General features: G+C 44.8%; 1 protein-coding gene across 1 annotated transcript; it reads left to right on the forward strand.

The window, feature by feature from the left end:
- Positions 1 to 14: 14 nt before the first annotated feature.
- Positions 15 to 24,721, forward strand: Pgm2 (phosphoglucomutase 2). The gene is made up of 14 exons (XM_050149910.1): positions 15 to 181; positions 3,851 to 4,018; positions 5,884 to 5,990; positions 7,841 to 7,925; positions 10,223 to 10,306; positions 10,435 to 10,628; positions 11,713 to 11,902; positions 13,083 to 13,180; positions 13,992 to 14,172; positions 14,472 to 14,565; positions 15,013 to 15,142; positions 16,605 to 16,794; positions 21,371 to 21,504; positions 24,170 to 24,721. The coding sequence occupies exons 1-14, from the start codon at positions 74 to 76 to the stop codon at positions 24,270 to 24,272; spliced, it is 1,866 nt and encodes a 621-aa protein (XP_050005867.1). The 5' UTR covers positions 15 to 73; the 3' UTR covers positions 24,273 to 24,721.
- The last annotated feature ends 302 nt before the right edge of the window (positions 24,722 to 25,023 follow it).

Here is a 25,023-nt window from a genome sequence, read left to right on the forward strand (position 1 = left end):
GCTGTCTCCGCCCTCTCCCCGCCCTGCCGGAAGGGTGACCCAGCCTCCTACACCCGGTTGTGGCTGCGGCGGGATGGCGGCGGCGGCAGCGGCGACACAGACACCAACTCCGGGAGTCAGTGACTCGGGCATGGACGCGCGAATGGACCAGGAGACCGCGCAGTGGCTGCGCTGGGACCGGGTGAGGGCCGATCGCGGGCTCCTGGGTTCCCGGACGCGGCGGTTTGACCCGAGGGGCGCCGGGCCCAGCTTCCTTCCTCCCCCCCCCCCCCCCTGCTCCGCGGCACCGAGTCTTTTCGGAAAAGGCTGTTGCGGGACGGGGGCAGTTGTGTGGCCCGCTTGGCTGCTAAACCGGATAGAGGAGCGAACTGGGGCGGGGTGAACATAGCGGGACTGGAGCCGGGGTAGTCCGGGCATGAAAGGGTTTCTGGGGTTCTGTGACGGGCTGCGCATCCTCATCCGTCCAGAATCCGCTCTGTCTAGCCTTTCCCGGGACCCGGATCCCTCCACCGTCTAGAGCACCCTCCCCGACCGCATGCTTGCTAACGGGTCTCTGGTGGCCCGGGGTGATATGAGTTTCCTAGAGGACATTCACTTCCTTCCCTGGGAAGGTGACACAGGTTACACTTTGTCCCAGCTGCACCTTTCTGCTGTAAACTGTCTTATGGCTGAAACAGTTAGGTGGCCAGCTCTGGACATCACTTCCTCTGCCCTCTACAAGTTCTTTCCGACCTGTGCTTTCGTATTTCCCCATAATATTCCTCTTTCCTGTGTTCAATGGACCTTGTTTCTTTTGTTGTTATTCCTGTGTGAACTTAAACGAGGTCTTCCTCGTCTCTGAAGTGCAACTTATTTCTCTCGTACACTTTCTCTAAACAGCCCGGTCTTTTCCTTCCTGGCTCTTACTGGGATTGGAAGAAACAAAACCAGCAACCCCTTACAGGTTTGTTCGTTTCATGTCTGTTGGTGTCCATCCAGGGTTGACTTCAGGAAGTGAGACCCGCACAGGTAGACAGAACCAATGCCTGGGGGGTAGGGCCTAAGTCGTAGTTAAAAGCACTGCTTTCAGATTCTCTGTTATTAAACATGGAGCCCTTCCTTTTAATTTTCCACGGGCCCCTGAAAATATGTAGCCTGTGCTGTGTGTTCCTGCTACCTCCCGTGTCTACCGTGCCTGTACATAGTAGGTCCCTGAAGCATTTGTTGACTGGCAGAGGGTGAGAGTCTCAGAGAGGCCATCCCCCCCCCACACACACACCTGTGTCCGCCCACCCTTTTTTTCCTGGGTGCCAGTGCCAACTCCTTGAGGGAGGTTTTTCTTTTTCTCTTTTCCTGGAAAGTTAACCCCGGGATGCTTAAGGGAAGGAAACTGTTTCCATATCTGATAACTTAGTAACTTGACTGGTGTGATAACTTAGTAGCTTGATTGGTATAGATTCTCCTGGCGCCCGGGTTAAGGAAGTACTGTTCTGTTCTGGGCTATTGTGCCACCTGACCAAAGCAGAGGGGAAAGGACCACTTTGCTCACACGTGGAGAGGTGGAACAGAGCACCTCATGTCATGGTGCCTGGGAAGTAGAGAGGATGCAGGAGGAGGCCCCAGCAAAATATATTGCCTAGCAACAAGCCCCAGTAACCTCTATCCTCCAGCTGGCCCCCAGTTTTTACCTTCTGTCACCTCCCCATAATTCCACCATGTTTTGAACCCAACAAAGGAGTGACCTTCTGATTCTGTCAGAGCCCATGGTCTAATTACCTTTGGAAGCTACTTCACAGACACCCCAGAAGCGAGCGGCATTGCTTTCCTCGGCCCTTCTCAATCTCAACAAGTTGAGACTCAGACTTAGTCATCAACCTCCATAAAAGAAAACCAGAAAATGTAGTTACTCCAGAATATGGGATCTGTCTAGGATTGGTACCTCCATGGGTAGAACTGGAGGGAAACTGTCCTTTTCTCCTTTGGAGGTGTTTCAATGTTCCTTTCCCAGTCAGGCGGTGTGTGTGCATGTGCGTGTGTGTGCATGTGCGCGTGTGTGTGGTGTATAAATGTGTCTGTGTGTATGTGCGCATATTCATGCAGAGGTCAGAGGTCGGCATCAGGTAGATTCCTCAGCCACTCCCCACCTTGGCTTAACTGACTGAGCAGCCCACTCTGCGCATCCATTGCCTGTAGCCATTAGTCTTACAGATAGATGAACTCTGCTTGGCTAGGCTTGTTGGTGCAAGCTTGGGTCTTAGAGCTTGTCTTGCACGTACTTCACTGACAGCTGACTTTAGTCCCTCTCTGTTTCTATAACTGGAGACCTGTGCCTCTCTGGGAAGGTCCCATTCATTTTTTTCAGAGACACGCCCACCAGCCGAGAGTGCTGAAGCTGCTGACCCACCCACAGTGCCAAGGTGCCAAGGCACCCGACACCGTGTCCCCTGCCGTGTGCTTCCCTCCCTTGCCAGTTTCCATCACTCCCAGGTCTGACCTTATCTCTGCTGCCCTCTCCACTTTGCATTATCTCCCTGATTTGTTCTCTCGGGCTGCTGAGTCTTTTCTAGATAGCCCAGGTCAATTAGGACTTTTGAAATCCACCTTGGAAGCCCTGGATACTGGGTGTGGCCAGGAAGCCTGTGTTTTCTCACCCACTCAGCCTGTGTTTGTTGAGCTCCTTTTGTGTACCAGCTCTGAGCTTTTCCTTGGGGGCACCAGGCAGTTTAATGGGTAAGATTGTTCTCTGTGATTGGGATCTACTGTCTTTAATCAAAAGGTTGGCCCAGGTTCCTGTTGAATCCGGAACAATTTGGAAGCATAGGCTTGACACCAGGAAGGCAAGGTTTTATTGCAACCAATCTCAAAGTTTAATTATGGGGCCTTATCTTGTCCAGTGTTCATTGAGTAGCTGACACCTGGAAGCCAGGACTGCTTACTCCAGTAGTCCTTAGCTTTCAATTTAGAAGTTCATGTGGAGTTGGGTAATCACTCTAGCTCTCAAATCTTAACATCTCCTGCAGTTCTTACCCAAAGAAAGCAAGGCCATGTATGGTGGATTTAAATGTTTCAGATTCCTGTCTATGTGCAATTAATGTAATAGAATAGGCACTGGGCTGATGTTTATCGTGCAGTTAAGCAAGCCACTCAATCTCTGTAGTATAAAATACTACTAAAAGTCATTGACTGTTATTGGCCTGACTTAAGAGTCATTGAAACTTGACTAAATACAAAGGAAATACTTTATAAAAAAAAAAAAACACAACTACAAAACCCCACAAAAGTAAGGGTTTAGTTAAATTGACTGACATTGCAAATTGTGCAAGAGAGGGTCTAGCTGGTTCCCCTTTTACAGATGGAAACACTAAGTACTCAAGAAACTCCATAGCCTTCACAAGCACGGGTTTGTAAGTGATGGGTCTGGGGTCTCCCTACTAATTTTTTGTTTTTGTTTTTGTTTGTTTTTTGAGACAGGGTTTTTCTGTAGCTTTGGAACCTGTACTGGAACTAGCTTTTATTGACCAGCCTGGCCTCAAACTCACAGAGCTCTGCCTGTCTCTGCCTCCCGAGTGCTGGGATTAAAGACAGGCACCGCCACCATCTGGCTCTAAATGTCTATTCTAAAACAGCACCTTGTTCGTGTTCTCTAAAACTGCTTACCAAAGTAGGAAAGAAAATAATAAATCATACTCTCAAAACATCAAAAAACGCAAAAGCCTGTATATATTCAGGTTTTGCCTAGAGGTTAGAATTACCTGTGTGTGTGTGTGTGTGTGTGCGCGCGCGTGTGTGTTGAGGAGGGTGGCCAACTTTGCAGGTTTTCTGTCCTTCTTTTAACCAAGCTGTGCCTAATACATCCATGTTTGTCTTTCAGAATCCCTTGACTTTGGAGTCAGTGAAACAGCTCATCGCTGAGGGTAATAAAGAGGAGCTACAGAAATGCTTTGGAGCGCGGATGGAGTTTGGGACAGCTGGCCTTCGGGCTCCTATGGGAGCGGGGATTTCTCGAATGAATGACTTGACCATCATCCAGACCACACAGGTACCATGATTTTGTCGTTGCTGGTATCTCCTGATGTACCTGATAGGTTTGATTTGTTTTGATTATGGATATGTTTTTGGATCTGACAAAGTTGAGAACGTTCCCACTATTTAATCTCTGAAATGAGGCTTGTGCAGTCCTTGTTTAAAAATTCAGCAGCTTTCTATCCACCTTTTATCCACCCAGCCAGCCGTGTAACACATTTATTGAACACCTGCTGATTGTCAGGCAGGGTCAATTGATATGACTAACACAGACTCCCTTGTGGCTTATTCCTGCCACATTGTCAGCAGTGAAGGTCAGCGTCACAGGAGTGAGGTATTCCATCAGCTTGGGGCAGGTAGTGATAGCCCCAGACTGGGTGGGTTTGATTTGTGTGGCCAGACTGATTCCAGGGCCTCCTTTAGAGCTGGAATATTCAGTATTAGAAACAAGCAGATCAACAGATTTTCATCAGTTAATTGGCAAAATCATATAAAACATATTGGGTTTGTCCAACTCAATGGGTTCTCAATCCGTGGGTCCTGACCATCAGAAAACACATATTTCTAATGGTCTTAGGAACTGCAACACTCCTCAGTAGCAAAGTTACAGTTATGAAGTAGCAATGAAAATAAACATATGGTTGGGAGTTCCTAGGACCATTCAAAATATGTGTTTTCCCACGGCCTCACGCCATGCGTTGAGAACCACTGCTCAAACTTAACATCTCAGAGCAAAGAAGAAGCCGGGCGATGGTGGCGCACGCCTTTAATCCCAGCACTCGGGAGGCAGAGGCAGGCGGATCTCTGTGAGTTCGAGACCAGCCTGGTCTACAGAGCTAGTTCCAGGACAGGCTCCAAAGCCACAGCGAAACCCTGTCTCGAAAAACCAAAAAAAAAAAAAAAAAAAAAAAAAAAAAAAGAAGAAGCACAGAGCAAAGACGAATGTCTGAAATGCCTGCTAACTCTAGGCTGGTGCTGTAGAGGAAGCAAGGAGTAAGCTCTTTGGAGGAAATGATGATTCAAGTAACGCGCTAAGCAAAATGCTTATAGTATTATCCATAGCATGCAATGTATGCTAGACTGTGTGTGTGTGGGGACAAAAAGATAACCTTGGGTGTCATTTCTCAGGCACTATCCACCTTTTCTTTTGAGATAATCTCTAACTGGGCTAGAACTCTCCAAGGAGGCTAGAGTGGCTGGCCAGGGAGCCCCGAGATCTAGGAGCTACCTTTGCCTCCCCAGTCAGTCCTGGATTTGCAGGCATGTCCCACCGTGTCTACTGTCTTGTTAAACTTGGCCTCTGGGAATTGAACTCAGGTCCTCAGGTTTACAAGGCAAGCGCGTAACTAATGAGCCCCACTTCGCGTGTTTTTAGTTTATTTAAGTCATACAAAGGTCCTATATGGTGCATATTATTGCTGTTACTACTTATAGAGGTGGGAACTGAGGCGTCGAAAGACTGAGGAACGTATCTCTTACTCAGCGGGGACACAGTGGGGTGCAAGTCCATTTTCTGGCCCCCAGAGCATAGACTTAATAATACCTGACGCTGAGCCACCTCTCACCGGACCTGGGCATAAGTCATGTTGTGGGGCTCTGTGGGTCTGACACTAGCCTTGCTCTTGGTCATCTCCGTGTCTCCATCGAGACGATGGAGATTCTGAGTAAAGCCGGTCTGAACCTGGGGATAGTTGATTCTAGCTGCTCGCCACAGCATCCGACTTAGACAGAAGAAAAAAAGAACCTTTTCATCTTACTGATCAGTCTGTGTAAGCACTGCTCCCCACAACATATGAATGATGTGGTAAAAATACAATTTTGGAATGATTTTTTTTAGCATATCTATGAAATATGTGCTTTTAATCCCTGGGCTATTTTCAGGGCTTTTGCAGGTACCTGGAAAAGCAGTTCAGTGACCTGAAGCAGAGGGGCGTGGTGATCAGCTTCGATGCCAGAGCTCACCCAGCCAGTGGAGGCAGCAGCAAAAGGTATTTAGGTTTTTGCAGCCCTTTGGGGATGGGGCCAGAGACATTTTTCGGAAAAGGACTTTTTTTTTTTAAATATTTTCTTTTGTACTTTTATTTTTAATCACCATTTTAGTAATTTGACTTTTTAAAAACTTTTTTTAATGATGTGGATATGTGTGTGCATGTGGGTGCAGGTGCTCACAGAGGCAAGGACATTAGATCCCTGGAGCTGGAGTTACAGGCATTTACAAACCTCTGTAAGACAGTAGGGATAGCTGGACATGGTGGTGCACGCCTTTAATCCCAGCACTCAGAGGCGAAGACAGATGGATTTCTGAGTTTAAAGCTACCCTGGTCTGTAGAGCTAGATCCAAGGCTAGCTAGGGCTGTTACACAGAGAAACCCTGTCTCAAAAACAAAACAAAACAACAACACACAAAAAAGTATAGATTCTTAACCACTGAACCATCTCTCCAACCCTTTGATTTTTCTTTTTAAATAACTTGACTTTAAATCCATAATAATTGCTTAACTATTAAAAAAAGATGGTTTAGGCTGGGCCTTTAACCCAGCACTCAGGAGGCAGAGGTGAGAGGATTTCAGTGAGTTCAAGGCCAGCTTGGTCTGCATAGCAAGTTCTAAGACAGCCAGGGCTACAGAGAGAGAGAACCTTGTCTCAAAAACCAAAAATGATGGGGTCAGATCTGCTAGTAGCTTTAAAATTTTTGCTTTTCTATTTAAGTTAAGAAAATGAAGTTATTTGGGTGTTTAAAGGGTAATATTTACCCAAAGGAAAGAAACTGTCTAAATTGACTCTAATTTGCTCCCATGTAATTCTTCCCTGCTGTTCGAAGCTTCAAGGCCTCTTCCTTTCTTGAGCACACATCCTGCTCAGGCTGAAGCTTTGTGACGGTCCCAGCCCAGAGGGAGTCCTGTTTGCTGTGGGCAGATGATGGCCAAGATAGTGAGACAGTAATGGCGGCAGGTTTTTGAATGTTGATTGGGTATTTAGGATTTGAATCCCCCAAATGCCATAGAAAGCATTTAAAATTGGCCCTCAATATCCACTAAGGCTGGTTCTAAGACAAGCTCAATTCCAAAACCCAAAGGTGCACAAATCACCTACACAACACGGCATATGGTTTGGTAAAAACCTGTGTACAATTTCTCATGCACTTTTTTTTTTAAAAATCTTTTCAATTTGGAGACTAGATCTCACCGTACAGCTTACTGGTACTGAATTTGTGATTCCCCTGTCTCCATCTCCTAGAGCTGCAGGATTACAGTCACCCCATCCCCCACCCCCAGGCTTGGTGTGACAGCGCCTGGACCGTTCTTTGTTGTGGGGCCTGTCTCGTGCATTGCAAGGTGTTTGGTGGCACCTCTGGCCACTACCCATTAATTTCCATTAACTGTTGATAGCACATGCCCTCTCTCCAGCACAACTACTGGCCGTGCCTCTACATCAGAAACCTTGTGAGGAACAGATGAGCCCGAGCGAGAACCACTGAGCTAGGCTGAGATAGTGTTGGCAGACTTTAATGCAGGCCTGGGTACGTGCTCCGTGGCCTTGGACATGTGACAAGGTGACCTGTGAGGCCGTCATCCTTAACAGAGGGTGGCATAAGAGGACCCCAGCAGTCCTCAGCTTTGGGTACCAATGTACACATTAGAAAAACATCTTCCTTCTCTTCCCTACCGTGTGCAATCTTAGGGCGCAGTGGCAGGGGCAAAGGCTGCAGTGCGCTTAGAGTGCTTGCCTAGCACGCATGCGCAAGTGAAGCCCGGGCTTCCAGCCCAGCACGCTTGTTTCTTGTTCCTCCCTACCGCCCGCAGTCCTGACCCCGACTCTCCTGTTTCTTCATTCCTAGGTTTGCCCGACTGGCTGCGACTGCATTTATCAGCCAGGGGGTCCCTGTGCATCTCTTCTCTGATATAACCCCCACCCCATTTGTGGTAAGTAACCTTTCCAGCTTCTTGTCACGGGACCCAGAGTGAGACTCTGCTAAGTTTTATGGGCCTTGGTGCTGCTGGGCTCGGCTGTTTTGGTGACAATTACCTGATGCATGCTGGGCCAACTCCTCTCTCTCTAGGGCAGTTTCACCCACATCCTCATAATCTGCGTCTGTGTGTAGCTTTTCCTTCCGAATTGGTTTTCTCAAAGTCTAATAAGGGTTGCGGCTAGAGCTCAGTGGTAGCCCAGGCAGGGGCCTGGGTTCGAGCTCCGGCACCAAAGGAAAGGCAAGATACCATTTTATTTTGTTAAACTTCTGTCTTAGTTCTGATTTCTATTGCTGTGAAGAGACACTATGACCACGGCAACTCAGGGTTAGTTAAATGTTAGGGTTAGGGAAACATTTAACTGTGGTGGCTCACTTCCAGTTCAGAGGTTTAGTTTATTGTCATGGCGCGAAGCAAGGCAGCATTCAGGCAGACATAATGCTAGAAAAAGAGCTGTTCTTGCATCTTGACTGATGAGCAACAGGAAGTGAACTGAGATACTGGGCGTGGCTTGAGCATATATGAGACCTTAAAAAACCTTCACACTTACTCTAACAAGATCCAATAAGGCAACACCTCCTAAAAGTTCCAATCCATTCAATGGCCGTTTTCTTTCAAACCACCACAAATTCAATGGATCTTTTGGCAAATTAGCAAAGTGCTCATTTTTTTTTTTTTAACTAGAGGTAGTTCTTCACTGCAATTATCACAATTAGGGAATCTCTTGGGTCTAAATCTGAGTCTGCTTCTCTCAAACATTATATTACTGTGTCTTTGAGCAAGTTGGTGTACAGTGGTATATTATTTGTGTTTTAATAAATAAAGCTTGTCTGAAGACCAGAAGATACTAGTCAGCCATACAGATCAGGCAGTGATGGCACACATCTTTAAAGCCCAGGACGTGGGAGACAGAAGTAGACAGATCTCTGTTAGTTCAAGGTGACCCTGGGCTACACAAAATTGAATCTGTCTAAAAGAGAACAGAGCTCACACAGAGGTGATCCCAGCACTTGGGATAACATGCCTTTAATTCCAGCACCATGGAGGTTGAAACAGGAGCAATATGGCTGGGCGGAGAGAGGAATATTGTATTCTATGCAATCTAAGTGTCAGAAGCTAGCATACTATATGAGAACTGAATGACTGTCTTGCGAATCGTAGAGAGATTCTAGCACTTTCTTTGATACAGGGTCATGCTATGTAACTCTGATTAACCCTGAATGTAGGCTAGGCTGACTTTGAATGTACAGTGATTCTTCTAGGTGCTGGAATTTCAGACATAAGTCACCACACCTCCTGGCTCGTTCTGCCATTTTTCTGTACCAGGTCAAACCCCCAAGGAGTGTAACATAACTCCAAGGAGAAAGTTATGGTAGAAGATAGAGAGGATCGGATGGTTCAAATCTGAGGTTTCCTATGTAGAAATCTCATTGATAGCCAAGCATAGAATGAGCCAAGACCCTTCCGCCATTTTGGCACGTTGTCTTGTAAGGGTGGGAACTGAGTTGAAATGTCAGGGCTAGATGTTAACCCTGGAGTGAGAGATGAAGAAGCTGAGTACACACTCCTGGTCTCAGCTTTTTCCTTAGTGAGTAAGAAAAAGGAGGGAAGGGGAATGGGTACAGAGAGTAGACAGTGCTTCAGCTTCCTTCCTGAGCAAAAGCTTTGATTGAATGCAGACTGGAGGTGTGGCCCATCTTTGTCTTCAGAGAGTTTTCTAACTCTAAGAAGAAGACAGGAGGGGACCTGGGAAATAGTTCCCTGTTTTGTGAGAATGAATATTATGAACATTCTGGAACTTTGGGCAGCCAGTTATAGTTATGAGACTTTAGTAATCTCCCCTTAGCCTCAGGCAGAGTAGTCCATGGTAGCGGAAGCTGCAGATAATATAAAGGTTTACGCAGCTTGAAGTCTACAGTTCATTCCAATGAATGTTTAATTAAGGGTATAAAGGACTAACAGCAGTAACTAATAATAAAATAGAACGGTTGTAGCAGTATCCTGGCATGAGGTTATGTGGGTGTGGGCCCTGCTAAAAGAGTTAAGGCTCTTCCTGGACCTCGAGTGACTGAGACAGAACAGAGCAAAGCCACAGATGAGGGGGATACCACGTGTTACTTGATGGCACACAGGATGCTGAGTGGTGTGTAATGATATCAGGGTAATAAAGGGGGATGAGTGGGCCCAAACCATGTATACTAGGCATTTCCCTTCTCTAATCTTTGCTGAGCACTGTCTCCTGCCCTGTCCAGCCCTACACAGTGTCACATCTGAAGCTCTGTGCCGGGATCATGATCACTGCCTCCCACAATCCGAAGCAGGACAACGGCTATAAGGTACCCCCCGCCCGCGGCTCTGCTCTCTCTTCACACGGTGCTCTTATAAGGCACCCCCACCCCTTTTGCTGTTTGGAAGTGGGTACTCTGCACCCTGCGCCTGCTAAATGCATTCCTGGCTCCTCTAGGTCTACTGGGACAATGGAGCCCAGATCATCTCTCCACACGATCGAGGCATTTCTCAAGCTATTGAAGAAAACCTAGAGCCCTGGCCACAGGCTTGGGACGACTCTTTGATTGACAGCAGCCCCCTGCTTCACAACCCCAGCACTTCCATCAGTAATGACTACTTTAAAGACCTTAAAAAATACTGTTTTCACAGGTAACTGGACCGCGAGTTCACCTGAGCTAATGTGTTTCAGCCGGATTCTATGTTTGGTTTTAGTTTTGTTCCCCTTTCTTGGTGCATACGCTGTAGCTATATATGCAAGGGCCAGCAGGAGGGGCCCCCTTTTCTTAAAAGAACTGATAACAATCCTCATGACCTTGCCAGATGCATGCAGCCTGTCTTTGCCCCTCAGAATTGCTATTCTAGTATGCTAACAGCCTAGGTGACCAGTCAAAGAAGCCGCTCTAAGGTGGCTTTATTTACAAAAGCGAGTGGCGAGCCCATGGGCCACAATTTGAAATGCTGTAAACTTACATATTTGTGCCAGTGTCTATATATGCTTGTATGGATACAAGCGTGCGTACGTGTGTGTGTGTGTGTGTGTGTGTGTGTGTGTGTGTGTGTATGTTTAATAGATGCATATGCATTTTCAAAGTTGAAGGTGATCAGCAAATTGCCCTCCAAGAACAATAGAGCAGTTGGCACCCACACCTACAGCCTGTGGTAATAACATAAGACCCATGTTTGACCCAGTGCTCAGTCTTATCAATTTATCATATCCCCCCATTTGTTAGATGAGAGCAGTATCTCCTTTTCACTTACATCCCTTAAATATGAAAACCTTTTTCATGTTTACTTGATGTATATTTGTCTTTTCTATTTGTTTGTCTGTTGTCTTCTTTATTTATTTAGAAAAAAGGTCTTGTTTATTTCTAGTATCTACTTTCCTCTTGTTACTTTTGAAACTTTTTATTGAAACCTTAACAATTTTATTAATATTTGGTTGTCTGTTAATTTTTGGTTTCTGGGTTTTATTTACGCTTTAAGACTCTATACCCAGATTTTATAAGGGAAAAATTCTGCCATTTGAACTATTGCATTTGCATTTTGTGATACTGAATCTTTCAAGTTATTGGTCCTTTTTCATTCTGTACAGAGTACATAGCTTAGGTAGCTCTGAAAGGTTACAGCTGTGCCATAAGCATATATGAGAGATTCCATCTTACTAAGGCGCCCAGCCCTCCCCTTGAGAGCCTTGCTTATATCCCTTGTCGTTTTCCATTTTGTCCTACTCCAGGAGTGTGAACAAGGAGAGCAAAGTGAAGTTTGTGCACACCTCTGTCCATGGCGTGGGTCATGAGTTTGTGCAGCTGGCGTTCAAGGCCTTTGACCTCACTCCTCCTGAAGCTGTCCCCCAGCAGAAAGATCCAGATCCTGAGTTTCCAACTGTCAAATACCCAAATCCTGAGGAGGGTAAAGGTGTCTTGGTAACCTACTTTTATTAAATAATGGCTCTACCTTTTATACCCTAAGCCAGTGGTTCTCAACCTGTGGGTCGAGACCCCTTTCACAGGGGCCTAAGAACTTTAGAACACAGATATTTGCATTATGATTCATATCAGTAGCAAAATTACAGTTATGAAGTAGCAATGGAAATAATCTTATAATTGGGGGTCACGATAGCATGAATACTGTATTCAAGCGCCACGGGTAAGGAAGGTTGAGAACCATCGTTCTAAAACAGTTATCAAATCCATTATGTTTTTGTGAGTTTTTAATGTGCTGAAAAATGAGTTATATCTCTGGAAATATGTTTATCAGATGGACATTAATTTCTTTTTTTTTTAATTAAAAATTTCTACCTCCTCCCCGACATTAATTTCTTAAAGGAATTTTCAAACTTGACATCTTACAAGAGGACACAGAGCTAAAATCTAAAGTATTCTTTAAATTTTAAAGAAATATTTATTTGTATTTTATGTAAATTGGTGTTTTACTACTTGTATGTCTGTATGAGGGTGTTGGATCCCTGAGGAGCTGGAGTTACAGACAGTTGTCAGCTGCCGTGTGGATGCTGGGAATTGAACCTGGGACCTCTGGGAGAGCAGCCAGTGCTCTTAATTGCAGAGCCATCTTTCCAGCTCAAATTAAATTAAATTTTAATTGATAGTTTCTTTATTGCCAAGAATGCATACTAATAGAACAGAGATGGGGTTTTTAATTTTTAATTTTAGTATTTATTGTTAGAGAACATTATTTACAGTATGGTTCACACACCATTCTGAAAGGTTAGATGATACTGAGAGAGTTGGTTTGGTCTGCCTTGTGTGACCAGACACACACAGTGCCTACAAATTCCAGTCCAATCACAAGGCTGCCACAGTTCTGTGCGGTCACAGGGCAGGGATGGGCTGTACATTGGAACTCTCATCATCGGATCTCCAACTTAGGAAGATAAAATAAAATCTGACTAAGCAAAACCAGCTCCAGGAAAGAAAAAAAAAAAGCAGAAAACAAAAAGGCAGAAAAGAAAAAAAACAACAACAACAAAATCCTGCAGCCCTAATTTTGGGGCAAGCCCTTTATAGCTCATGAGACCATGCACATAAAGACTAAGGTGTGTTCTGTGTTCCTTAAGTAATTTTTATTTTCTGCACTTGTTTTCAGACTTTATCTTTAGCCTTGGCTGACAAAATCAAGGCCAAAATTATCTTAGCCAATGACCCAGATGCCGACAGACTTGCTGTGGCAGAAAAGCAAGACAGGTGAAATTACCTTTGTTTATGTGTGTCATGAAAAATGCATAGAGGCCTGGCGGTGGTGGCGCACGACTTTAATCCCAGTACTGGTGTGTGTGGGGGGGGGGGGAGGCAGGTGAATCTCTGTAAGTTCCAGGCCAGCCTGGTCTACAAGAGCTAGTTCCAGGACAGGCTCCAAAGCTCCAGTGAAACCTTGTCTCGGAAAAAAAAACAAAACAAAACAACAATAACAACAAAAATAAACCAGAAAAATACACAGAGAGCCAATAATAATATGTTTCTGGGAAGGTTGAGTTTTGCAGGTGATTATATTTGTTTCTACTGCAGAACCTCTGGTGGATTCCTCTAGCAGGACGGTTTGCTGAGCCTGCGGGCAGGGGATCACGACATAGGGCAAAGCAGTCCCGTGCACGCTGGGAACTGAAATGACTCTTTGTGCCCCCCTCATGTTGGAATTGAATTTAGTATGTGAAGGTCTCCATGCCTGATAAGGCAAGGTCCTTTTTAGGGTGCTAGTTTTGCAGTTCACTTTCTGCCAGTGAATCTGATAAGGCACGGGACCTTCAAGGCAGTTTTGAGTTTAGGGGGAACAGACAGATGTTCAAACTATAGACTTTGTCAAAGATGGAAATCCAACCATCCTTGGCTAATACCATGGAAGCTGCTAGGTGTTTGTGATGTGGCAGGTCCATTTCAGCCCAGTAATTTAAAGACCGGAACAGGTGTACAGAAAGTATTCCGAGCTTCGTTTGCCTAGCTCCAGGGACTTCTGGGCCTCCCTGGAGGTTGCTAAGACATAGGCCCTGTTTCCTTGCAGTGGTGAGTGGAGAGTGTTCTCTGGCAATGAGTTGGGGGCCCTGCTGGGATGGTGGCTCTTCACGTCTTGGAGAGAAAAGAACCCAGATCGAAGCACCCTTAAAGACACATACATGTTGTCCAGCACTGTCTCTTCCAAGATCTTGAGGGCCATTGCCTTGAAGGAGGGCTTTCATTTCGAGGTAAGGTGACTTTGACTTCCATGTTTCCTAAAACAATGTTTTTCCTTTCTTTTCATTTTTTCTTTTATATTTTGAGACAAGGTTTCATATAGCCCAGACTGGCCTTAAACTTCATATATAACCAAGGATGACCTTGAACCTCTGATCCCCCTGCCTCCACCTGCCCATTGCTAGGATTATAGGCACGCACCGCACCGTGACTCCCAGTGTCTGTGGAACTGGGGCAAGCACTCTGCCAATTGAGCTGCATCCCCAGCACCAAACATTTTTTTTTCTTTTCTTTTGGGTTATCCCTTTAGGAAACATTGACTGGCTTCAAGTGGATGGGAAACAGAGCCAAACAGCTAATAGACCAGGGGAAGACGGTCCTGTTTGCCTTCGAAGAAGCTATCGGTAAGAAGTAATAATGAGGTTCACACAGATTGCTCAAGACCGCTGAGTTCAAGACACTGAGCTACATTGTTTTGCTTCTGTTTGTTTGGTTTTTGAGACAGGATCTTATGTAACCCAGACTGGCCTCAAACTCTGTAGCCGAGGATACCCTTGAACTCCTGACCTACTGCCTCTGTCTCTGAAGAGCTAGCGTACATCACCACTCTTAGTCCAGTGTAAGCTGATCACGCTCTGGTGCGCTGGGGGCTCAAACCCAGGACCTTCTGTGTATGAAGCAGACACGATAGCATTTGTATCTAGATTCTCCAACACCTAAATGAAGAACACATGTGTGTGCCAGACTAGCCCCTAACATGGAATAGCCAGCAGGCTTGCCCTCAACGCAGCCTGTTCAGGTGCTGTCAGAGAATCCACTCCAGAGCTGTGTGTCTACCGCTTTGTCTGCAGGATATATGTGCTGTCCCTTTGTTCTGGACAAGGATGGTGTCAGTGCAGCTGTCCTAAGTGCAGAGCTGGCAAGCTTTCTAGCAACCAAGAATTTGTCTTTGTCTCAGCAGCTCAAGGCCATCTATATAGAGTAAGTGTCTATGGCGGTGGTTCCCAACCTTCCCAACGCTGTCACCCCCATCATAAAATCATTTCATTGCTACTTCATAACTATAATTTTGCTACTGTTTTGGATCATAATATAAATATCTGATATGCAGGATATCTCGTAGGCAACCCCCAAAGGAGTCATGACCCACAGGTGAGATCCACCGGTCTGTGGACTGTTGAAGGAATGATGGTTGTATTTCAAGTACACTAATTCTGGTGACGTGTTCTGTCTCTTACGAAAATCAAGGTCACCTCTTCCGTTTAATGGGTCACCACTAACTAGTAATGGCCGCTTGTGGTTGCGCGAGTTCTAACTCGTGAGAACATTGCACGAATGGCTTGATTGAAAAGTGTGACTTTAAGTAGTCAGCGTCATACAAAGATTAAAGGCATTGATATTGTAGCCAGGATGGAATGTGCCAGTGTGGCACAGAAGCTGCTCGGGTGGCACAAACAGTAACCCGTGCAGCACAATGCTTCCATAATAAAGTCGTAACTTTCCTAAGCAGACTGGTCTACAGTAGAGTACTGATTCATAGTCTCACTGTGTGTGCCTGTCATTCAGGGAACAATCTCGCCTTTCGTTCCTCGGCCGTGACCATCTGATTGATAACTGTTCTGCCTTAGCCTGGAGTTTGACAAGAAGGCGTGGCTGGCTGGCCATCAGGTCCCCGGGATCTGTCTCTGCCTGTCTCTGTCTCCCGAGTGCCGGGACCACAAGCATGCACCTCCATGCCCACCTTTATTTTATTAGGATTCTGGGGATTACTCAGGTCCTCATGCTTGGGACTGAGTCAGCGTCATGAACTGAGCTATCTCTCCTACCCTGGACCTCTGTCATTTTCCTTTTAAATTTATTCACTTCTGTTTTATGTATGTGGGTGTTTTGACTGCCTGAGTCTATGCACCATGTAAGTGCCTGGTGCCCACAGAGGCCAGAAAAAGGTCATCGGATCCCCTGAGATTGGTGTTGTGGGTGGGTAGGAACTACCATGAGGGTGCTGAGAACTGAACCCGAGTCCTCTGGGGGAGCAGCTGATGTTCTTAATCACTGAGATGTCTCCAGCTCCTTTCCTTTTACTTTTTTTTTTAACAATTATCTCTTTTGTGTATATGTATGTGGGTGGGTGCACACATGCTACCAAACACACATGGAGGTCAGAGGACAACTGAGAGCAGCAGTTTCTCTCCTGCTACCACGTATGTCTGAGGGTCAGCTCAGGTCATCAGGCTTGGCAGCAAGTGCCTTTACCCACTGAACCATTTTGCCATTTTGAGCCTTTTTTTTTTTAATGTTAGATTATTCTTTTGAAGTTATCTAGGGCTACCTGTTTCACTTATTTTAGAATGTGCTAGCTGGTACATATCTTGCAAACAGTCTACAGAAATTTTTGTGGCTCATTTTGCTTAAGTTTGTGAGATTTTTTTTTTTCCTCTTACAGGTATGGCTATCACATTACCAAAGCTTCCTATTTTATTTGCCACGATCAAGGCACCATTCAAAAATTATTCGGAAACCTGAGAAACTATGATGGGAAGAATAATTATCCCAAAACATGTGGCAGGTTTGAAATCTCTGCTATCAGGGACCTTACAACGGGCTATGATGACAGTCAGCCTGATAAAAAAGCTGTAAGTCATGTTGTTTACTTTGATCAACTAATTTGTTTTGTTTACCATTTCTACTGTTGGAACAGATTCATTTATTCACGTGGCAGGCTGAAGCTGACTTGAGGCACTAGGAAATTAGAGCCGGTGCTGTGCAGCTCAGGGGTAGACTGCTCGCTTAGCATGCACAAGGCCCAGGTTAGACTCCTAGCCTAGAAAAAAGAATAAATAAAATAAAATAAGCTATGTGGGAAAACTAGGAATTATGGGCTAAAATTGCAAGTAACCTCACAAGTAATCTGGTGATAAATGGCATCCAAAGTCATTCTTTCAAGGAAATTGTAACCCAGAAGGGCAGAGATAACTGGGGAAGGTCCAGGTGACATGAGACTTTGGACTCTGGATCAGCTAGCTTTCCCTCTAACTCACTCAGCACACGCCACTCCAGAGAGTGTCTGAGTCACGTGGAGGGTGTGTGACTACTAGCTGGTATGATGGCACATACCGGTACATCTTTAAACCCCTACACGTGGCGGATCAAGACAGGAACATCAGAAGTCTGAGTCTGAGGCCAGCCTGGGCTAGGTCATGAACGGTGTTGAAGGCCACTCTGGAGTTTCTCATTGAGTAGGCCTGAGATGAGGACAAAGAATTTGCACACCTAATAAGGTTCAATGCCCTTCGACCAAAGAATGGATAAGGAAAATGTGGTACATTTACACAATGCAGTATTACACAGAAGAAAAAAATAACAACAGCTTGAATTTTGCAAGAAAATAGATGGAGCTAGAAAAAATAATTTTAAGTAAGGTAACCCAGATACAGAAAGACAATTAACACATGTACTCACTCATAGGTAGTTTTTAAACATAAAACAAAGAAAACCAGCCTACAAATCACAATCCCAGAGAACCTAGACAACAATGAGGATCCTAAGAGAAACATACATAGATCTAATCTACATGGGAAGTAGAAAAAGACAAGATCTCCTGAGTAAATTGGGAGCATGGGGACCTTGGGAGAAGGATGAAGGGGAGAGGAGAGGCAGGTAGGGGAGCAGAGAAAAATGTAGAGCTCAATAAAAATAAAAAAGAAAAATATTCTAGATACTGGTCCACTCTGGGAGAGCCACTTGTTTTCTGAGAATCTGGCCTTCTCTGACTGCAGGTGGCCTACTCACTGTAAAGCCCATGCTTGCCTTGGGATCTCTCTAGAGCCAGAGGTAGCAGAAGCGCAGGGGCTGGCTGTACCCAGGTTAGGAGAAGAGCAGGAATAGCTTGCTGAGCTATTAGACGTCTTCCCTGACTTTTACCTTTTTCTGTTTTGCTTTGAAATTTTCCTAGGAACACAGTATATTTATAAGAGATAGATTACGTTAGAAGGATTATGGTGAAGCAGGACAGTGTATTGCCACACCGAGACAACTAACCAACCTTCCTCTCGGTTGTTTCTCCTGACGTTTGCCACAGAACTTTTTCTCTCTCACGGAGATAAAGAATCCATGCCTACACTTCCGACATTCGGTAGCCCCTGCCTGTCCTCATGAGTTACATCTGAGCCTCGACTACAGTGGCTAGTCATTACCAAACCTGTTCAGTATATTCTTCACAGGGCTTCCTACTGTCCATAAAATGCTGCATTTCCTATAACTGGTAATTGTTTTCTTTGTCTAGATTTCTATGCCCCTGTCACTAGTCCTCCCAAAAGTCTCCCCATGGCATTTTCCACGGCTCTTAGGTCTCAGCTGTTGTGTGGGCTTCAGTCTGAGTCCATTGGCCATGCCCCCCAGCCTTCCATGTCGCCCATGCCCGCTGTCCTCTGGATTGTATGCACAGCTGTCATTCTCAGAGTGCTGTTTGCCAAGGTTGAGACCCTCACTGCTGACCTTCTGGCATCTTCCTGTATTCATTGTCCTACACCACATCTAATTGCTTCCTGGGGTGGCAGTAGTAATTTTAGAGAGACTGTTAGGTCTGAACATATTTTGCTTTTTGCTCTCACACTTCCGCAGACTCAGAGTTCGAAAGCCTTGCTCCATTATTGCTGGGTGTCCAGGCACTGCGTTCAGCATCTGCTCATCTATTTAGTGAAGAACGGAGTCAATGTGTGATGCCCTAAAGGACATTAGCGCCATACTCATCATTTCTTTACAACTTCTTCCCTCAATGAGAACATGTCCTCTGAACTCAATGTTGTAAACTTTGTGTGTTGGCTAGCATTTCTCTCTGTTCAGGGAGAGTTGTGGTCACTTTTAGATCTGTCAGACTTTTTGGTACTGCAGCAAAATACCCAGGAGAATCAATTTCAATGCTGAAAGGTTTGGGGACTCACTGTTTCTGTCAGTGGTCGTGTGGCTCCACTGTTCTGAGGCTCGTGGCAGTGTAGAAATCTGACAGAGAGGGGCACGGTAGAAGGAAGCTGGTCACTTTGCTTGTTACAGACAAGATGCAGGAAAGCTAAAGCAAGGAGTCAGGGCCAAGTTAAACCTTCAAAGGTGGGCTCCCAAGACCCACTTCCTTGGTCCCTGTAATGGTAAAAATAAAATGGTGCCATTCCCCAAGGGGCCTATGGGCCACTAGGGGCAACAGGTCCCAGGCAGGGAGCCACACAGAACTTCAGCAGCTGAGAAACAGAGACAGATAGGTGCACTATGCAGAGTGAGGTTGGATATTTATTTAGTGAGTTATGGAAGGGAAGGGGAAAGGGAAGAGGGAGGAAGAAAGGGGACAAGGAGAGAGAGAGAGGCAGAGAGAGAGTGGAAGAGAAACAGAGAGCAGGTTGGGGAGAGGAAAGGAAAAGCTACATCTTGTGAGAGAGGCAGAAAAGAGAGAGGTCTCAGGAAGGAAGATCCACTTGCTTAGGCAGACCAGGGAGGGAGTGGGCAGGACTTGTCTCTTAAAGGGACAGGACAGACCATTACAGTCCCCATCTTCCGCAGTTCCAGGCCTTCTCAGGACACTACTAAAATGCTGCATTATCAGTGCATTAAACCATTGATTAGGTCAGAGTCCTTTTGATCCAACCTTATCTGGAAATGCCCTCACAGACACACCCAGAGTGTGCTCTATAGCTTTCCTAGTCTCCTCTCAATCTAATCAAGTCAGCTGTCACAGTGGGTCCTTTGGTCTATGGGCATCATTTTTTTAGGTCTCAGTTTTCTTGGTGATATATCAAGGAAGGGTGGTGGTTGACTGGTTTCTTAAAGAGTTCCTAGGTAGATGCTGGCTCTCCGGGACTGTTACCTTTCCTTCTTTGTTTCTTCTTGTCCCACTCTACTCCTTTTTTGAGGGATTTTCTCAGCTTTTAACTTTTAGTGTTCCTGTTAACTGTTAATTTCAATTCTTATTCTAAGTTTTTCCCATAATGGTATCCTATTATTGTTTTTGTTTACTGTACCTTTCTAAAGATTCTTTTAAAAAATTAAGTATTTTTCATCAATATAGCCTTGAATTTTTCCATTTTTTTGTTTTTTTTTTTAAACATTTTTTTAAAATGGCTTTTGTTTAGTTTTTGTTTTTCCTATTAGTTTTGGACTTACTTACCCACTGTCTTTCCCTAAGGGTCTCTCAGTATCCTTTACATAATTAATTGGTTGTAAGTTTTGTGTGTGCATGACAAATGACCTAATGGGCTTTAGGGATCTTAAGTAGCAAGACATGGAGCTATTGTGCTGGTCCAGAGCCTAACCCTAACTGGTTTCCTAAGGGATTGACTTGTCAAGGCCCTAGAGGTGTGGCTAGGGGCAGGTCTGGGATGTGTCACTCAGTGTGTCCCTTCAGACCGTACACTCCATGGTACCTGGTGGTCCTAGTTTCTGAACCTTTTTGATTCAAATGCCAGAGAACTCATTCCTTGCAGGCAGAGAAGAGCTAGCAGGGAATATCTTTAAGCATCTGGTAGCTTCTCTTCAACCCTGTTTCTATGTTTTATTCCTGCCTCACACCAACCCTTGGCATATCTGGTACCTCTCAGATATCAGCCCAGCTGGACTGTGCAGAGCACAGTCTCCTTTCCTGCTTCTGTCTCCACCCTCAGGTACTGGGACCCCACAGTCACATGTTTCATCACACCATTTCTAAGTCATTGTCTGCTTCCTGTCTTCCATGGTTGAGTGACCTCCGCATCAAGTGTCACCGTCTTTGTTCCTCTTTGCCCTTGTGTTTATGCCTGTGAAAACACAAAAACTGTTCACTTTAGTAATGTTCTGAAGTTAACAACTGTAAATACATCTGTCAGAGTTTTGTATAAAAAACAAAGCAAAAAAAAGCTCCTTATGAATCTTTTATTTTGACAAAATTCCAATTTACAGCATTGAGTTATGATCCAATTTTGTGTAGTACATTATTAAGCTGAAATAATGTGTTTCAATTTGAACAAAACCTTCATAACTGCTACTAAATTTATGGAAGTAGAAAGCCAGTTTGTGAAGTTACTGAATGTTCACACACCACTAGGATTGTATTCTCTGACTTTCTAAGGAATGTCCTTGTAGCGAATGTATGCATCTGGTATTAATTTTCTTGCTTATTTGGGACGGATTCACCGGGTCAGAGCAGCTGGTTACTGTCTAACTGTGTGACGTGTACGAATTAATCTCTAGGTTCTTCCTACCAGTAAGAGCAGCCAAATGATCACCTTTACCTTCGCCAATGGAGGCGTGGCGACCATGCGTACCAGCGGGACGGAGCCCAAAATCAAGTACTATGCAGAGCTGTGTGCTCCCCCTGGCAACAGGTATGATGTGGGTGGTGGCGCCGTGCCTCTGAGTCCTGAGATGTGCAGCTTAGTCAGAAACTGTGGCGATACTATGTTACTAAAGACTACTTTAAGAATTAAAAAATAAAAATTAGCTGTCGTGGTGGCGCACACTCTTAATAATCCCAGCACTCAGAAGGCAGAGGTAGGTAGGTGGATCTGATTGAGTTTAAGGCTATCCTGATCTACAGAGGAAATTCCAGGATAGCCAGGGATACACAGAGAAAGTCTGTCTTAAAAAAATCAAAACTTGAAAAAATAAAATCAATTTAAAAAATTTTAGAAAGAGGCAGGCAATATAGTAATAATGCTGTTTAACATGTAAAGCTCCGTGCTATTTGGGCTTCCATGCCCCTTTTCAGAGTTGACTTCATTTCAGACCTTTATAAATGGGGACATTGGGCTCTAGGTTGGGCATAATATCACAGCTCAAGGAAACATCAGCCTACTGACATGCAACAGCAATAAAAACATAACTAAGATAAGCTTAAATATTAATAGACTTTGTGCCATGCATTTTATTTATTAATAGAATTATCTAACCTATGAATTGGTTACAATCAAAAAAGATTTTCAAATCTAGGTCCTGCTACTTAAGAGATAATTTTGTGCAGGGCAGTGGTGGCGCAAGACTTTTAAGTCCAGCACTCGGGAGGCAGAGGCAGGCGGATCTCTGTGAGTTTGAGGCCAGCCTGGTCTACAGAGCGACTTCCAGGACAGGCCACAGAGCTACACAGAGAAACCCTGTTAGATTTGAACAAAGAAAAAGACCACTACCCCAACTAAAGAGAATGCCAGGGCAAATTTAACCCTGATCATGAGGGCGCATTCAGAAGAGCAAGCACAGGGAGACGGGAAGTGTGACTGTCTTCTTCCCCTCGGCTGGAGTCCGCTAGTTTTAAAGGAATGGACACAAAGGAGATGAAGGAAAGAGGAAAGGGCCTGCTGCTTAATTCGCTAAGTAGGGAATGCAGTAGGTCTTCGTATAAACAAGAGTTCTACTGCGTGGGGTGGGGCATTAAAATATTTGCAGAAAAGCCGGGGCGATGGTGGCCCACACCTTTAATCCCAGCACTCGGGAGGCAGAGGCAGGCGGATCTCTGTGAGTTCGAGACCAGCCTGGTCTACAGAGCTAGTTCCAGGACAGGCTCCAAAGCCACAGAGAAACCCTGTCTTGAAAAACAAAAAAAAAAAAAAAAAAAACAACAACAACAAAAAATTTGCAGAAAGGTTTTATAAAGTGATGGAGGGGGAGTGAACAGATTTGAATTCCTTGTTAAACACAAGTTTTATAGTATTTGATAGAAAGATTTGTAGTTACTGTTTCTTGTACCATGAAGAGGCTTCTGTCTGCGCCCTTTCTCTGAAGGCAACTTGATGTCTGTGACCCGAGGACAAACAGTATCATGAACAGTCTTCCAGGAAGACTAAGGACTTCACAGAGCTGTGGTCCAAGTTGAGCAGGATTGAAGTACTGTAACACCTGGTTTTGGTGTTACACCCTCGGTACAGTTCGCGCGCAGCTGTACCGAATGCGAGTCCGGGCAAGGGCCTGGAGATTGAACACAAGACACAGAGACCAGGGTCATTCGATATTTATTCAGACTTGGGGAAGCCCTTTTCTACCTAACTGCAGCACAAAGATCTCACCACACAGGGAGGTGGGAAATAAACACACAGGAAGCTTAGTTAACAATGGAGAAGATTGCCTGCAGCTAAATCACCAGGTGGGGCAGGGATAGCACGGAAACACACAGGAAGCTTAGTTAACAAATAACAAACTGTCCCCGCCAATGCACCCCATGCACCCCAGGAGTAAGGGAGACCAGGGGCCCACAAAGCACGAGGAAAATCAGGAATGTTTCCTCTGTGTTGTTAGATACAGACAGTATAGATCCCTGGGGATGCTAGGGCTAAAATTGTGGTTCTTTAACGTTTCTAGAAGAAGAGCGAAGAGTAATTTTATTTATTGTGAAAACCTTGAATTGAAAAACCTTTAGGGAAAAGAATACATATCATATGGCCTCCTGGGATTTTCCGCCCAAAGTCAACAAATGCGTTCCCACACTAAAGTTCGTGGAGTCCCGTTCTTTTCTGAATTCCACTGTCTTGAAGTTTAGTTTCAGTCTCACTAGGTCCACGAAGGGAGCATTTTAAAATACAGTTTGCAGGGACCTAGAGAGACAGCTCAGTGACTGATATGTGAGCCGCTCTTGCAGAGGGCCCTAATTCTTTCCTTGGTGACTCACTCCAGGTCACTCCAGCTTACATATACACTTGTGCATATTAAAAATTAATCTGTAAAATACACTTCTATATGTTTTAAATGTCTAATTTTACTTGGAAGCTGTGGCTCATACTTATAATCTTTAATCCCAGCACTCAGGAGGCTGGGGTAGGAGGATTATTGGGATTTCAAACAGAGCCTGGGATACATAATAGGATCCCGTCTCAAAACCAAGATGCTAATACAGGCCTCTAAGCCTTTGGAAGGCAGAAGCAGATGAGTCTCTGTGAGTGTGAGGCCAGCCTGGTATGCATAGTTACTTAGTGAGACTGTCTCAAAAAAGAGCAAATCTGTGTGCTTGTTTGACATTGGAATAATCCATTAATCTGAATTCTCCCCCCACCTTTTATTTTTCAGTGACCTGGAGCAGCTGAAAAGGGAACTAGATGAGCTAGTCAGTGCCCTCGAAGAGCATTTCTTCCAGCCACAAAAGTATAACCTGCAGCCAAGGGCAGAATAAATTATCCCAGCATTGGACACGATCGCATTTACCTCCAATTAAGTGATTAAGCTGAACTTTTCTTTTTGTTTTTGTTTTTTTGAGATAGGGTTTCTCTGTGTTAACAGCCCTGGCTGTCCTGGAACTCACTTTGTGTAGTGAGTCAAGCCGGCCTTGAAAACAGAGATCCTCCTGCCTCTGCCTCCAGAGAGCTGGAATTAAAGGTGTGTACCACCTCGCCAGGCTGAACTTGATTTTCAAAGCAATATTCATGAGGGCCAAGCCATCTGGACAATTACAAGTAGTTACATCTTTCAACAGCACTGCCTTCCTGGGGTTTTATACTTTTGCTCCATAAACTGAATAAAGAAAACATGACCAAACCAATCAAACTAATATCTTTATGAAAATGTTAAGTCTGGGCATTATCTGAATTTTTTAAATAAAGATTTTTTTTCAAAATTCAAAAAGTAGATTGTAAATAATATGCCTTAGTTTGCATACACATATGTCTTCTGTGTAATTCTTTGTATGTGTTGTTGAAATAGACAGAAAACCAATATAGATCCTAAATTCCAGGCTCTGCTGATACTCAGTATACGTCAGGATCTCATAGAAGTAAACTATAATTCCAGTGAAAAAATGCCTCACAGCAGGATGTGTGTATTTGCCAGTGAGAATGAAGGCAAGCAAGCAAAGAGCAAACCCAACTTTCTTCTTCATCCTTTATACAGGTTGCCATGAGAAGGCGTGGCCCAGATTTAGGGTGGGT

Source organism: Alexandromys fortis, unplaced genomic scaffold, assembly GCF_014885135.2.
Source record: "Alexandromys fortis isolate MF-2015 unplaced genomic scaffold, M_Fortis_MF-2015_v1.1 scaffold_0, whole genome shotgun sequence".
Classification (NCBI taxonomy): Eukaryota; Metazoa; Chordata; class Mammalia; order Rodentia; family Cricetidae; genus Alexandromys; species Alexandromys fortis.